Source organism: Varanus komodoensis, unplaced genomic scaffold (assembly GCF_004798865.1).
Source record: "Varanus komodoensis strain SLA01 unplaced genomic scaffold, ASM479886v1 scaffold6_2, whole genome shotgun sequence".
Classification (NCBI taxonomy): domain Eukaryota; kingdom Metazoa; phylum Chordata; class Lepidosauria; order Squamata; family Varanidae; genus Varanus; species Varanus komodoensis.
Genome location: NW_025336346.1, coordinates 4,531,273 through 4,547,366, shown reverse-complemented (window position 1 = coordinate 4,547,366; position 16,094 = coordinate 4,531,273). Strand labels below are relative to the sequence as shown.

The window sequence follows — 16,094 nt, the reverse complement described above, 5'->3', positions numbered from 1 at the left end:
GCAGGGTATAGATTAAATGTTAATTATTATTACTACTAATAATAATATGCAACTTTGGTATAGTATTCTCTTCTTTTTTGATCATGTATAGCCTGTTTTTGGCAATACATAAGTGAAAATCTTCAGGTAGCTAAAAGGGCTGGCAGATTAAAGCAATTGACTGAAGAGCAGGAGAGGTTACATCCTTTTGAAAGTATTGTGACTTTTCCTATTTGGGACCCCTGTGTCCCCCAGTACTCGACCAAATGACATTGATTGCTGCTGTTCCTGGTTTCTACTTCCTACCACATAGACATGTGTTCTCCCCATGACCCTAATTCCAGCTTATGTCAATCAAATGTGACAGGCCTAGATGCCTGCTAGCAGAATACTTAGTATGTTCCATCCCAATTGTTTCTTTGAAGTTCCTTTTGCCTCTTAGGCTTTTCTTGCTAACAGATCCTGGGTGAAGGCGAGTGTACATTCCAACACTTCTAAATTCTTCCCTCTAAACTTTGCTTTACTTCAACTAGGCATGTTTTTAATTAATGTATGCTCATTTAAAAAAGCTGAAGCCAGCATTCTGGTGGTACTCTAGCTTTACAGGTTCGGTAGGGGGCCTAGCAGTAACTTTTCTGCCCATCTATGAAAGTTCGAGTCACATTTCTGCAATCCTGATAGAGGCCTTAAAATTACACCCTCATATAATCTGGCAAACTATGATCAAATGTATGTAAAAGGATCAGGTTTTGAACCATCACCAAAAAGAATATATATAAAATGAAGTAAACCAAGAAGAGAGGGATTCAAGAAACCTGTAAACAGAATTCTCAGTCATTTCACATCTGTACTGATCAGCTCCTGGCCTTGACAGTGGTACACAAACATCATTAACAGTATTAACACTCTATTTTCACTACAGCATACAAAAATGGACACGATAATTTATATTAAAAGGCCTGAGATCCTTTTCATCCTTAGATTTAAGCAAACTGAAGTTTGTTAAAAGTCATTCATGCTTCTTATTTCTCTTATCACTCTGTATTTATCATCATTCCAACACCTTTACACATGCTTTTAAAAGAGTGTAGTATTAACAAGGCTTACAGCAGACTGAAGAGTTCTCGGTAATTCTCATCTCCTTTTCCTTCTGATACTAAACTGTCCAATTTATCAATCAATTCTGCTTCCACCTATATTAGAAAGACATGATTTATAAGACAGCCACTGTCTCTGTAAACTCCAAACACCAAGAAGGCTCTGAAAATTATATTTTATTATTAATTTTTCATGCTCTAAAAGAAGTTTGCTTTGATGAAAGAATAAATGATGTCTGCCCTTTTACAAAAAAGCTCCCAAAGGAAACCCATCCTAATTTAAAATTCATGAAACAATAGGTCATTCGGGAAGATAATCTAACTCATTTTTTTCCACAGCACTATCATATTGCAATATTTTAGGAATTTTGGAATAAGTAAAGATTAAGATAGACTTGTTTTATTTTTGAAAACGTACTCTGCTTCCTTGGCTTTATTTATTGGTAAAATGAACAGTGACTTTCTAGAAAATCAATATAATATTTAAAATATACAATGGTTCCTTGGCTCACAAACGCCTCAGTTCACATCCAAATCAGGTCGTGAACAGAAATTTCATAAAAATTTTGCTGGAGGTCGCAAACTCTGCATCGGATGACAATCGTGAGTGATGGCCATGTTCATGCTGGGTGTGGGCGGGAGATGGCTGCAATTGCACCTGTGCCCGCCTACCCCCAGAGCGTCCACCTCCCTCCAGTGTGCCCGCGCCCACCTCCCCCTCAGCATGCCCGCGATCGCACCCATCTCCCCCGGCCCCCCACATGATCCCTTGGAGGGGAAGATGGCTGAGATCTTTGTTGTTCTTTGTCACTTTGCTTCAAATTTTTCTGAGTAAAAAAATAGTTGCAGAAAGGATTAACTTTATTTACATTGACGCTTATGGGAAAATTTGACTTGGCTCACAACCAATTTGGGTCACAACCAGAGTCCCAGAATGGTTTAAGTTCATGAGCCAAGGTACCACTGTACTGGGATACCATTCTGTGGCATTCAACTATCTGTTCACAATAAAAATTAGATGCACTGGAAGTAAGCTATTCATTTAATATTTTTGCATTATGTTTTTGTTTAGTATTTTAGTCATACCTTCCTTTATAACCCTACTTCATATTTAAAGGATTGTACAACATCTCAGAGCCTTTTTTAAAGCTTATTGGGCAGTTTTCCCAGTGTGCACATCTTCTGTGGGGTGCATCATGAATGAATAGTACCCCTCCCCCCTGCAGGTATTCTGAAGGACATACCTTTATTGGGTAACAAATTGTCAGAAGATTTTGTTATCAGTTGTATATCTCATAGTCTTTATTAGGCCAATACATGTCTAATATTTTAAAAGGAAAATGCTGATTCTACTTGAAAAGCTTTTTGCCTGTGAATCTAAAGGAAGGAAGAAAGGAGGGAGGGAGGGAAGGATTGTAAAGATTGAAATTAAGTTTTACCTGTTTGAAATTTCCATTTTTTCTCTGCTCCCAGTCCATCATGTCATGAAAAATGGGGATCATGATGTTGCGGACTTCTGGCTGAGGGACCAGTGTGACGCCCAAAAATGGACCAATCATTCCCGGAATAAAATGTATTTTGTGTTCACCTGGGTAGCAGCAAAGTATGCATTTATTCATACTGTATCCTTTATAACTGTTCTTGCCACTTTGTTGCATCAATCAATTCTGCCAGTTTAAAATATTCAATCACCACAAGTCAATCAGACCAAATTCAAGTCACTCACTTGCCTTCTAAAATAATACAAATGGGCATTTTATAATTATAATTTATTAATTTTTATTCAAATTAAACAACAGAAAGGCAGGTTGCTTACCTGTAACTGTCATTCTTCAAGTGTGCATTCACACATATGAGATTTGAGCCTGCGCAGAACCTGTCATTGGGAAGCTTATATATCTAAGTGTTCTATTTGGCAGGAGTCCCTTCCCTTGCTGTTCCTGGGGAGAGGCTCCTGCCCATCTTCTTAGTTCCATGGAGACCACCAAGGGGCCCCCACACTGGGGGATGAGAGATCACTGCCCTGGTCCGGTCAGAAGGACAACACTAAGTGGGGCTGGAGGTTGGGTTGTTGTAATGTACAGATGACCACTTGAAGAACAACAGTTACAGGTAAGCAACCTGCCTTTCTTCTTTGTGGCCTCTGTGCATCACAAAGATGGGTGACTAGCAAGCTTACCTGAGGAAGGATGGAGGTATGTGTTGTCACTGGAGAATGAAGGAGAAGACTGCTCTGCTGAAAGAGAAGTTGGCCCTTGCATGCATATCTGGCCAGCAGTACCTGATGAACATCGAAAGTGTGGACCACGTAGCCAACTTGCAGATTTTTTGAAAAGGGATCCCTACAAGGAAGGCTGTAGATGAGGCTAGTGCTCATGTGGAGTGGGCCCTAGGTGGGGTCATGAGATAAAGGTCGACTATTCTGTATGCCAGAGTGATGGTACTCATGATCCTGTTAACCAGCCTCTACACAGATAGTAAGTCCACTTTGTTCAGGCTGCTGTAGCAGAGCTTTGACAAGCAGTGGAATAGTTCTGTTCTGGATCAATAGAATGTGGGTGTTCTCCTGATGCTTAATGAGTGTAAGGTGGATTACATCTCATCAGGAGAAACAACAAAGAATGCAGAGAGGAAAATGCCTTGGTTAAGATGAACAGGAGACATGACCTTGGGGAGGAAATTGAGGTCTTGTTGAAGGACAAGCTTGTCTCTGTGGAAGATGAAGCAGGGGGAGTTGATTCAAAAGGTGCAGAGTTCACTGGCTCACCCAGCTGACATGACTGCAACCAGGAAGGTGACCTTCCAGGAAAGAAAGCTGAGTTTGGTGGTGGCCAGTAGTTTGAAAGACTTTCTGGTAAGGGCCTGCAGAGGCCCTGAGAGGCTCCATGTTGAGATGCATGGTCAGATAGTAGAAGTGAGGATTTGAAGAACCCACAAGAATCAATGAGATAGAGGGTATGCAAAGATTAAAGCTGCTTTGATTGGTGAGTGGAAGGAAGATATGGCTGCTAGGAATACCCTGACAGAAGAAGGTTTACTCCTTTCTGTAGAATGTGGAGGACATGCTCAGTGGTGGTGTGTTTTGGAGCAATGTGAAGGTGTTCCACTTTGCCATAAAAGACCTTCTTGTAGATGCTGTATAAGACCTTCTTAAGTGTCTCATCAAGGATGGACCTGACTTCCTGGGACAGTGCCTCTGTCATGGGCTCTAGGGCACAATTCTACAGGTCATGAGGTTCAGAGTCCCGATGTTCAGGGTTGTGGTGGAGAGCTCAGCCTTGCAAGATCAAGGGATGTATGGGAACTGGAGGAAGTTCCTGTGGCAAAGCTGGAGAAGTCAGATGAATCATGGTTGTCTCAGCCACCATGGGGTGATGAGGATGCAATCTGTCCTGTCTCTTCTGATTTGTGCAACTACTCCTGTGATCAGGGGGAAGGTGGAACAGGATTTCCCACCACTGAAGAAGAAAGGCATGCCCCATGGAGCTGGTCCCTTGCCCTCCCCAGATGCGGAAGTTTCGGCATGTTGAGTTGTTGGCCATGGCAAACAGGTCCTCTGAGGGTACTCCCCACCTGTTGTGCAGGTTATGGAGGACCACTGTGTTCACTTACCACTCATGCATGTCAAGACTCGTGTGGCTGAAGGCATCTGCCAGGGTGCTTCCTGTTGCCTGCCATGTGGACTGCCATGATGGCTATGTCCCTGTTGATATACCAGTCCCACCCCGAGAGCTAGTTTTGTCAGTGGAATGGACTGTGCTTCCCTGCTTGTTGATGTAGAACACCATGGTTGTGTTGTTCATGGCTATTTGGATGTGCTGTCCATACAGGGAGGACTCGAAGGAGATCAGGGCCTTATGAATGGTCAGCATCTCCAGCAAGTTGATGTGCTTGCAGATATCTCTGTGATCCTAGGTCTCCTGTGTCTACAGGTCACTGCAGGGTCACTGCAAAGCAATATGCTCCCCACAACCCAGGTGCAAACTGATGGAGGCAACCAGTCAGAGGCTTAGTCCCAGTTGATGAGGGGAGAGTGGGATGTGTCCTGGTATCCCCCACCTGATCACTATGGTGTCAATGCTGGTGATGCTGCAATAGATCACCACAGCATCAACCCACTCTCTGACGGTGGTGGTGTCAGCCTTGGTGGAATACAAGGGGATTGCTCTGACACCAAGCTGGTCTCAGGGTGCAGCAGAGTCAGCTTTCAGGAGTGTGCCACTTGCCTGGTCTGGGATGATGGGTGGGCTGGTGACCTGATGGAGCGGCCTCCAAGCTCCCCTTCTGATGCTGGTGTGCAAGTCAGGTCTTCCCTTGGTGCTGGGGACTGTGATTGACAGGGCAATGTTCAAGAGGGCGAACACCACCCTTGGTTGCTGTGGGAATTCACCCCTGCCTCTCCGCATTCATGCTGTAGCTAGGCACGCTACGCTCAGCCAATAGTATTGTAATTTACCAGCCAATAGTATTGCAACTTACTCAGCTAATAGCATTGTACTTCACCTGTGTAACCATATAAGGCTTGTGACCATATATAGCAACAAGTACGCTTCCTGTTACCCGCGCCTGCGCATAAGCAATCAATAAGCCTTTGTGAATCCTGCGCTTGCGCACAATCAACTAGGGTGTTCACTGCTTTACTCGATGGCTATTGGATTACGCAAGTATAAATGTATCAATCTGTGAAATAATAAAAAGGGCTGCTTGTGTTGACGCAGTAGGAATTTTCTGCGAAGATCTTCTTTGTTCTCATGAACAACCAACCAAGCATGCTTTGAAACTTTATCTCTCGTCTGCAGTGTTTTATTTCTCTCTCTGAACTCTCTCGCGCCGATTGTCGGAGCAGGCACTCCGACAGGTTGCATAGCCAGAAGTGTGGCTTCTAGATTGAGAGAGGTATTACTACCACTCTAAGACTCTGGTCAGTTTTGGGCCCCTCATTACAGAAAGGATATAGCCAGGTTTGAGTCAGTGCAGCGTACAGCCACAAGGTTGATGGTTGGTTTGCAGGGGATGCTGTATGAGGCGAGACTGAGGGAACTGGGTCTCTTCAGCCTGGAGAAGAGGCGACTCAGAGGGGATATGTTGGTGACACAGGTATGTGAAGGGATGTCACACGGAGATGGGTAGAGACCTGTTCTCCCCTGCAGAGGAAGGCAGGATTTGCTCCAACGGAACAAAGCTCAGGGAACCAAGGTTCCATTTAGATGCCAGGAAGCACTTCCTGACAGTTAGAACCCCGAGGGTGTGGAATGGGCTTCTACGGGAGGTCGTTGAGGCCCCATCAGTGAGGGTGTTCAAAGATAGGCTGGATATGCACATGGTGGGCATGTCATGAGCGGAGCTGGCTGGAGCCGGGGGTCAGACTAGATGGCTCGGGAGACCCCTTCTGACTCGCTCTGTTTCTGTGTTTTTATATCCTTGGCATCGAAGGCAATGTGGACTCTCACAGCACCTCTTCCTTTCTTTGGTGGTGGCAGTGCCCATTTTCTTAGTGTGTTTGGTGACCTTCCTGGCTATGTGGTCCCCAGGCAAACAGCCCCATTTAGGAGAATGCTGGTCAATTCAGGGTTTTTTTTGCTGCTTAGGTGGATGGATGATCCATCTCTGACACTTAGAAGAGCCAGCAGCCCAAAGGACCTTCTTCCAAAGCTTGGTCCCAGTTAGTCAGCCTGGTTTCTCTGGGTCTGCTTTGTGAATGTCTGGTAATATGGGCAGACCTCCACAGTATATCCCTCACTCAAGCAGGTGAGGCAGAGCAAATGGCCATTGGAGGGAGGAAGCCTGCTATCACAGCTGGCACAACTCTGACAAGCCAAAAAGATCATCATCATGGCAGATGGGGAAGGTGGGAAAGAGATGGAAAAAGGCATGGGCAACTTGGGGAAGAATACGAGAGCAGTGAATAAAAAACCAGGTAAGAAAATATGTATTTTTCTAAGTTTTTTTTAATAGGAAAAGAATGAAAATGGATTCGTGAAAGAGGAAGAAAAGTGGAAGAGAGGTTTCCGAGAGAAAAATTAGAAAGAAGGAATGCTAGGTACTTAAATGAGGAAAGAAGCATTTCCCAATCCAGGCATGATGGTGGCTGAAAAGGAACTGAGGGGATGGGTGGGCACTTCTCCCCATGCTGTCCCACCTAGTTGAATGCTTAGGTATAGAAGCTTCTTGATGATAGACTCTGCACTGGTGCAAAGCCATTATGTGTGAATGCACAGATGACCATAACAACAGGAACAATTTTGTAGCAATTTACAAAAAGTTGCTATCATACTACTAGAGCTGCTCCCACAAACTATTAAATAAACATCTTAAGGGCACAATCCTATAAGGCATCAAACCCTTTGATGCTCATAAGTGCTCAAACTTGAAGGCTCACAAGCATCTACTGCAGAGCAGAAAGAGTGGCAGAGGGAATTTTGCCCTCCCTGCACCTCTTGCTCTGCATGTTAACTAGATAACCATTTTCAACCATTGGTTGTCTAGTTAAGCATCTACTGCAGAGAAGACAGGGAAGATGGAATGTCATCATGACACATTTTATCCTGACAACCTCAAGCTCTTCCCTGCTCCACTCCCCTGGAATGCCCTCTTTATTTCCTCTCTAAGGTTGATTTCACAACCTCAGGAAGGCAGCTAGAATGGTTCTTTTCATCCTGGCTACAAGGGGAGGGAGATCAGTGCATGGATTCCCAATTCTGACTTTATGCTCTGTTTCTGACCTTGGACCCGAGATTATCCAGTGATACCTCAGATTATGTCTAACGGCCATAAAATAACTCTCTAAATATCTTGAGGACTATGCTCTACAATACTAGTGACCCTACAATATATTCCCATTTTTCAACATGCAAAACTTTTTGGTCTCCATTCTTCCACTCTTATACAATTTATAAGATTGGCCATCTCTGTATATTTATATATTGTTGCTTTCTATCCTGTTATTTCTAGAATCTGAGTACTTTCCAATACTTTGTTTAACACAATCCTGTACCTTAAGTTATATAAGATATCAACCATTTCTGATGTTCAGGTATGTCTTTATGTTAGTCAGTTAAAATAATAGAGAATCTAATCTAACCGCACACTTGTTATTCTGTAATATTCTTTATTAGTGTTCAAAATCCTTTCACTTGATCACATAACCACTGGATGTGGAAATGCTTCCTAAAACAGATCCACAACTCTAGCATTTGCTCTTAAGTTTTGGTTTATCCCCTTTAGTCTTTTTGGCATCATTTACAACTGAGTTATTACTTTATAGTAGTTATTGAGTTATTAAGGTAAAGGTAAAGGTTTCCCCTTGATGTTACATCCAGTCATGCCTGACTCTAGGGGGCGGTGCTCATCTCAGTTTCCGAGCCGAAGGAGCCAGCGTTTGTCTGCAGACAGTCTCCATGGTCATGTGGACGGCATGACTAAACACTGAAGTGCATGGAACGCTGTTACCTGCCCACCGAAGTGGTACCTTTTTATCTACTTGCATTTGCATGCTTTCAAACTGCAAGGCTGGCAGGAGCTGGGACGGAGCAACGGGAACTCACTCCGTTGTGCAGATTCAAACCAGCAACCTTTCAATCAACCAGCACAGCAGTTTAAACCACTGCGCCACCTGCAGTTCATTGAGTTATTTTTACACAAAGAAAATTTTCACATTTTTACACAAAGAAAAAATGCCTGATGTTCTAAATATATTACCAAACATTACTGAGTTTCCCAACTCTTAAACTCATTGCAGCATATTATTATTTGCTTGATAAACTAAGCAATGGAAAGTATATATTGCCAACTTAAGATGTTTTCTGTTACCAAAGACAGAGAGAGGGGGGTTTCGGTGTATGTACCATCCTTCAAATGTTAACCTTTCCTCCCTTGATTTCCTTTAACAGCATCTCAGTTGAATGTACTCAAACTAAGACAAAATGATTGTGTGTTACTTTTGACTTTTGGAATATCGAATAGAACATTTTTAATCAGTTTTAACAAATGCACACTGGATAATCTCTTTACTATGGTTAAGACTTAGATTGTCTAGCATTATGTCAATAAACCCCTTACTCTTCTAACATTAAATCCAAATCTTAATGCAAAATTGGGAGACAGCCTTACCAAGGTTCTGCCACATGCTAAATAATTCATATGCCATCATCACACGCATATCACCATACCTGGAACAAAGACACAGGCATACGCCTTAGGAGAACCAGCAACACAAGGGAATATTTTAAATTAATTTAGACACTCAGGAAAAATTCTTTAACAGATAATATGAATACTTGAAGTGCATTTTATGAAATGTCAGATTACTCTTGGCTGCTTTTCTTATTTTTAATATAAGAAAAAACACTGCAATAAAATAAAGTAAAACAAACTGATGTCTCTCTCTCAAAGACTGAGATTAGAAATTAGATGAGTATGTTCTTACTTGTCCAGAATCTTTTTACGCTTGGCTGGAGTAACAGTTTCTAACTGTAAGCTGGGCTGGTTTATAAACAAAACTGACAAACTGAAATAGGAGTTCCAGACCTAGAAAGCAGAAAAATAATTATAAAGCACAAATAACATGCACACTAAAGAAAAATGTTGTTCACACACAGCTGATTGTTCTAAACAGGCTGGAGAAAATATATAGTCACAAAATAATTTTGGTGGTTCCAGAAACTGTTATACTCAATCACAGCCAGCAAAAGCAGTTTCCTTACCTGTAACTGATGTTCTTCGAGTGGCCATCTGTGCATTCACACATCTGGGTGCTGCGCCTGCGCAGTGCCTAGGCCGGAAGATTAGAAAGCTAATGGTTTTTGGCGGGAAAACTCCCCTCCCCTCCCCTCCCCCTCAGTGGTATAAATAGAACGGAGTGTCTGCCATTTTACTCAGTCTTGGAGACGGAACGTTCGCCCTCTAGAGGTTGAGAATAAAAACAACAAACATCATTATATCCCAACAGTACCGATGAAAATTAGAGTACGGTACCAAGAGAAAAAACATCCACTCACTGACACCAAGTGGGGCTGGCGGGTGGGTTGTGTGAATGCACAGATGACCACTTGAAGAACATCAGTGACAGGTAAGCAACCGGCTTTTCTTCGTTGTGGCCTCTGTGCATCACACATATGGGTGATTCACAAGCTTACCAAACTCGGAGGAGGGAGGTGTCGTCAGCGAAGAACGGATGAAAGAACAGCTCTGCCGAAAGAGCAGTCCTGCCTGGCACGTACATCAAGCCGATAATGCTTGGCGAAGGTACATGGACCAGCCCACGTTGCAGCTCTGCAGATATCCTGAAGCGGAACCCCTGCAGCAAAGGCGGACGAAGTCACTACTGCTCGTGTGGAGTGACCTCTTGGAAAGACAGGTAAGTCTATTTTCAATAGCTGATAAGCCAGGACGATAGTCTGGATGATCCAATTAGAAAGTCTTTGAGATGTGATCGGCGATCCCTCATCACGCTTGGAGTACTTAACAAAAGGTCTATTAGTACTACAGAAAGATTCAGTACGGGATCTGTAAAAAGCCAAGCAAAGGCGAACATCAAGCGTGTGTAGAGCACGTTCTATCGGATTCGAAGGTGATGGAAAGAATGCCGGCAAAACAATGTCTTGACTCAAGTGGAACGGCGTAGCCACTTTAAGGAGAAAGGAAAAATCCATCTGAAGAACGACTTTTTCCTTATGGAAATTCAGAAATGGTGGGTCTATGCGAAGAGCACAAATTTCACTAGCTCTCCAAGCTGATGTTACTGCTACGAGGAAGCATGTGTTTTCCACGACACGAGGCGTAGGTCCACAGTTGCCAAAGGCTTGAACAGTGGCTTGGTAAGCGCTTGGAGTACTACAGAAAGGCTCCACGTTGGCATAGCAGGGCGGATAGATCTGTAGTCCCCTAATAAAGCGTCGAACCAGCGGTTGAGAGAAAATTGATAAGCCGTGTACAGCGCCGTGATAATGGGATATGGGGGCTGCATAAACTTTGATGGATGATGGTTTGAGTCCCATGTGATGCAGTTGCAAAAGAAATTGCAGAATATTGTCGACTGAAGTCGTCCCAGAAAGAAAAGAATGGCACTCTGCAAAAGATGAGAATCTTTTCCATTTAGTCGCATAAGAATGACGAGTGGATGGTCTCAATGCAGATTCGAGAATCGCCTGAATTTCTTGGTCAGTAGGCGTCAGTACCACAGCAAAAGCTGTCAAATCCGAGGTAGGAGCTGTATGTACAGTCCACTGAATAGGGTCCTCCGTAGAGTGAGGTGTCGTTGGTATCGACTCAGTGAAATGGCTTAGTTGATCCGCCATACAATCAACTTCAGGGAGGTTATATCCGGATGCCAGATCACTCCGTCTTGTTGTGTTAACACGTGAGGAAGAGTTGGTAGGTGAAGAAACGTTTTTCTGGATAGTAGCAAAAGTGGCAAACCATGGTTGTCTCGGCCACCACGGAGTTACTAATATCCCTGTGGCGTTGTCTTGGCCTATTTTCACCACCACTTTTGTTAGAAGTGGGATTGGAGGAAATGCATAAAAAGTCATGTTGTTCCAAGGGATCATAAGAGCATCCCCCATCGATCCCGATTTGATGCCTGCTCTGGAGCAGTACAGGGCACACACTCTGTTGTCCCGAGTGGCAAACAGGTCCATGTCTGGGTAACCCCACAAACGGAAGAGTTTCTCGCAAATTTGTCTGTCCAACTCCCATTCATGGGTTGTTGACATCTGTCTGCTTAACATATCTGCTTCGATGTTGTCGGTTCCTGCCAGGTGAACCGCCAGGAGCATTATGTTCCTCAGTATGCACCAATCCCAAATGTCCATCGATAGGCGTGCTAAGGCTGGAGATTTTGTGCCGCCCTGCTTGTTGATATAGAAAACAGCAGATATGTTGTCTGATGCAATCTGGAGAACTTGACGGCATAGCACAGTCTCGAAAGCCTTGAGGGCATTGAAAACTGCTAGAAGTTCGAGGAAGTTGATGTGCTTCCTTACTTCTCATCAGTTCCAAGTACCTTGGACCCGAAGTCCAAACATGCTGCACCCCATCCGAGGAGGGATGCATTGGTGTACAGGGTTGTTGTTGGCTGAGGCGGTCGAAACAGGGCGCTGATAGACAGGTTGCCTGGGATGGTCCACCAAGTTAGAGTATGAAGGATTGCAAATGGAATCCGGATCAACTTGGCGGCAGGATCCTGTTGCGGGTGAAATGTGGCGTTGAAAACAGTTGTATGGGCCGCATACGCAGCCTGGCATACGGGACAATGGCAACTGCAGCAGCCATGTGCCAAAGCAGTCTCTGAATGGATAAGGCTGGGACTGCTCTGTGCAGTCGGATTCGACAAATGTGGTTGCATAAGGCATCTTGACGTTCCAGAGGAAGAAAGGCTCTTTCCCGTGTTGAGTCGAGACGTGCCTCGATTAAGTCGATGACCTGCGTGGGAATAAGGGACGATTTCTCGTGGTTAAGGCACAGACCAAGAGCATTGAGTAGCGCGCAGGTCACTTGTATAGCAGACAGAAGACCTTGTTCGGATTGCGAAACAATTAGTCAATCGTCTAAATATGGGTATATTTGCACTCCCCGTTTTCTTAAGTGTGTGCATACCGGCGCCATACACTTTGTAAAAACTCAAGGGGCGGTAGCCAGGCCAAAAGGTAGAACATTGAACTTGAACAGATCGGACCCGACAGTAAAACATAGGAAGCATCTGTGAAAAGGATGGATAGAAATATGAAAATAGGCATCCTTCAAGTCCAGTGAGGCGAACCAATCCTCCCTCTTCAGTAACAGAAAGATATTCTGTAAAGTGGTCATCCGAAACTTCCTTGGTTTGATGTACTTATTAAGAGTTCATAACTCCAGAAATGGACGAAGACCACCTTCCCTTTTCGGGACTGTAAAATATCTGGAGTAGAATCCATGCAATCCCTCCGAGCAGGACAATTGTTGAATCGCTCCCTTGACAAGTAACTGGAAGACCTCGTCGCATAGCACCGATGAAGAAGGTGTAAAATGGATCGGGCTCGAAGGAGGGATAACATCGAATTCTATCCTATATCCAAACTGGATGATAGATAACACCCACCTATCAGATGTAATGGACTCCCAAATGGGGAGTCAGCCCTGGAGCCGGTCTCCAAAAGGGAGAAGGGAAGGTGGTATTGGAAGAGAGAGGATGGTTCGCCCAGACCGTCAACGTGGGCGTTTATCGGCGTCGAAGCGTCGACGGCCTTGGGAGAAGTGCTGTTGAGGTTGCTGCCTCCAGCGTTGCTGTCGTTGCTAATATTGCTGTCGAGGGTAGTATTGTTGGTTCCAATAGGAAGGACGAGGCCACTGCCACTTACTTTTTTGTTGAGGGAGCTCCATGCAGTGCGCAGTCAGGTGTGATTCATGTATTGCCTTTAACTTGCAGTTGGTCTTCTGATGGAACAGACCGGTGCCATCAAATGGCATTTCCTCAATTCTGGGTTTCATTTTGTCGGGGAAATTACAGTTGCTCAGCCACGCATGAAGGCGTAATGAGATGGCATTGACGAGAGCCCTCGAATTGGTGTCTACATGGTGTCGTGCAGTAGACAACTGTTGCACCGCCACCTGCGTCGCTTCTTTAATGAAGACCCTGGCGAGGTCTGCTTGTTGGTCTGGAAGGGAGGAAGCAACGTCATCCAGCTTTTGCATGATGAAGTACTGGTAACGGGTCAGTGTTGCTTCATAATTCGATATGTGTACACCGAGTACAGAGGCCGCATAGACTCGGTGCGCAAGCATATCGATTTTCCTCCCTTCCTTGTCACAAGGGACAGTATGTCCCCTGGACTCCCTGCCCTGGGAGGATTCAACCATGAGAGAGTTCGGTTTTGGGTGACGGAGCAAAAAAGGAATATCGTCATCTCGAACTCTATACATGGCCTCATACCGGCGGAAGGTAGCTTGTGGTTGGGCCAGTTGATCCCAGGGCTGGACCATAGCCTGGCGAAGTGTAGTAATTAGCGGCAGGGCTATGGATGAGGATTGCTCTCCCTGAACGACGTCGTAAAACCGATCTGGGGAAGGATCTGGCTGCTGATGAGCTTCGATCTCAAGAGACTGAACGAGGCGGGACATGAGCTCCGTAAAGGAGACATGTGGTTCATCGAATGAAGCAGGCCCTTGGTATGTAATAGCAACATCGGGGGATGTCGAGTCGACCTCGACTCATCGGAATCTTCGTCATAGTGACGGCGGTCGCTTGAGGAGGAGGTTTCAGGAGAGGTTGGACGCCTTCTCTCCACATGCCTCGAGGTGGATGGTATGTCCTTCGGGACTGATGGTGATCTACAATCCCGAGGAAAGTAAGGATATGGCTGATAACCACCCCAGCCCGGGGGGGGGGACCATATCCAGGCATCAACCAATCTTCATCCCGATGTTTGGATGAACGGCTGCGACGCCTGGGAGGTGATGGCAAAGCTACAGGCGGCTCAGTTGTGGGCATAGGTGTTGAAGAACGTTCCCTCGGTGGGGAGTCTCTAATCTCACCATCAGAGCTGGACTCCCAAAGCAGCTCCTCCTGTCGTTGAGGCGGCACGCTCTCAGGCCGAGTGATTGGCCTGGGGGATCCCGGTGGAGTCACCTGCATAGTGGATTGCAGGGCCAGTCCCGAGGGAGTCGGTACTGTGGTGGCCGTTGGTACCGAGAAGCCCGATGAGCCTGAGCCCCGGTGTTTGGGGTGGTCAGGTTTCTTGCTCTTGCAAGCGGGCTTGTCCGCCTTCTCCTTCCTCAGCTTCTTATGAGTGGAAGGTTTATCCAAGCCAGTGTATTTGCGCTTCTCCCGTTTCTTAGCTAGGGAAGAAGGCAGCAACTGGGCCTCCATGGAAGCGGCGTCTTCGTCCGAAAGACACTGCGGAGAATAAGCGGAAGTGGGGCGCTTCGCGGGAGTGCTCACAGTGGAGGAGGAGGAGTGCTGAGGAGGCGCGGCCGAAGAGGAACCAGGTCATAAGAGCAGTTGGCCAGACTGCATTAAGGCCTGGTCCCATAGAAGTTTTCGAAGACGATTTTCCCTATTCTTCCTCGCTTGCTTGGTAAACGCCAAGCAATGGCCGCATTTGTCAGTTCTATGCCCCTTGCCAAGGCAGAGGAGGCATAGATCATGTGGAGCAGCAGGCGACATTTTGGATCCACATTCGATGCATTTGCGGAATGCCGCTCGCTGCGCCATCACGAAAAGGAAGAAAGAGGACAGTGTAGAGGGTAAGATAATATTTTTGGGTTGGTTTTTTTTTATTTTAGAAATGAAGGGATTTAAGAAGAACCGGGAAGAGAAACAAACTTGGAGCAAGAGAAGAATAGTTTAGAGGAGATAAATGCAAAAGCGGACAAGGAGCACAAAGATCTAAGCGAGGGATGAACAGGCACGAGGCACAGTGAACGGCGGTTGCAAAGACTGAGTAAAATGGCGGACACTCCGCTCTATTTATACCACTGAGGGGGAGGGGAGCGGAGTTTTCCCGCCAAAAACCGTTAGCTTCTAATCTTCCGGCCTAGGCACTGCGCAGGCGCAGCACCCATATGTGTGATGCACAGAGGCCATGACGAAGAACTATATGTGATGGTCTTTGTAGCAGATAAAGGGGTAACACTCTCATCCACATTTCAGGATAGTACATTTTTGTCTGTAGTCTGCATTCACTGGATCGTAAATCCATGTCACACATCTATACTTCTTTTGTATACTTCATTTCATTTAACATTACAAAGTAGCACTGTGTGCCAAATGATACAAGCAAAAGGTTATCCTCACAATAAAAGAAAGCTGTACTAAAACCAACATAGATGTTTAGAAAGAAAAAAAAAGTCTGAAAAATACTTTCAGAGGAAAGATCTTAGTACCTTCTCCTAGTCTGGTTGCATGTTGATCGAACATGCTTTAACTAGATTGTTTCAGAGTCATTTACAAGGTTTTTGGTAACCATTTGCTATGATGAAACAGTAATGCTCAGTGTAGTATGCACTGTTAGAAAAAAAAATGGAACCCAGAACAGGAATCTC

At 45.1% G+C, this 16,094-nt stretch overlaps 1 protein-coding gene across 1 annotated transcript in view; it reads right to left on the bottom strand.

Moving 5' to 3' along the window:
• Positions 1-16,094, bottom strand: part of DOCK3 (dedicator of cytokinesis 3) — a 283,802-nt gene that overhangs the window by 78,041 nt on the left and 189,667 nt on the right. Inside the window, exons 30-33 of the mRNA XM_044451471.1 lie at positions 9,502-9,602; positions 9,186-9,244; positions 2,516-2,664; positions 1,087-1,172 (exon numbers count right to left, since the gene is read on the bottom strand). Of these exons, the coding sequence (XP_044307406.1) occupies positions 1,087-1,172; positions 2,516-2,664; positions 9,186-9,244; positions 9,502-9,602 (395 nt within the window). The remainder of the gene's footprint in view (positions 1-1,086; positions 1,173-2,515; positions 2,665-9,185; positions 9,245-9,501; positions 9,603-16,094) is intronic.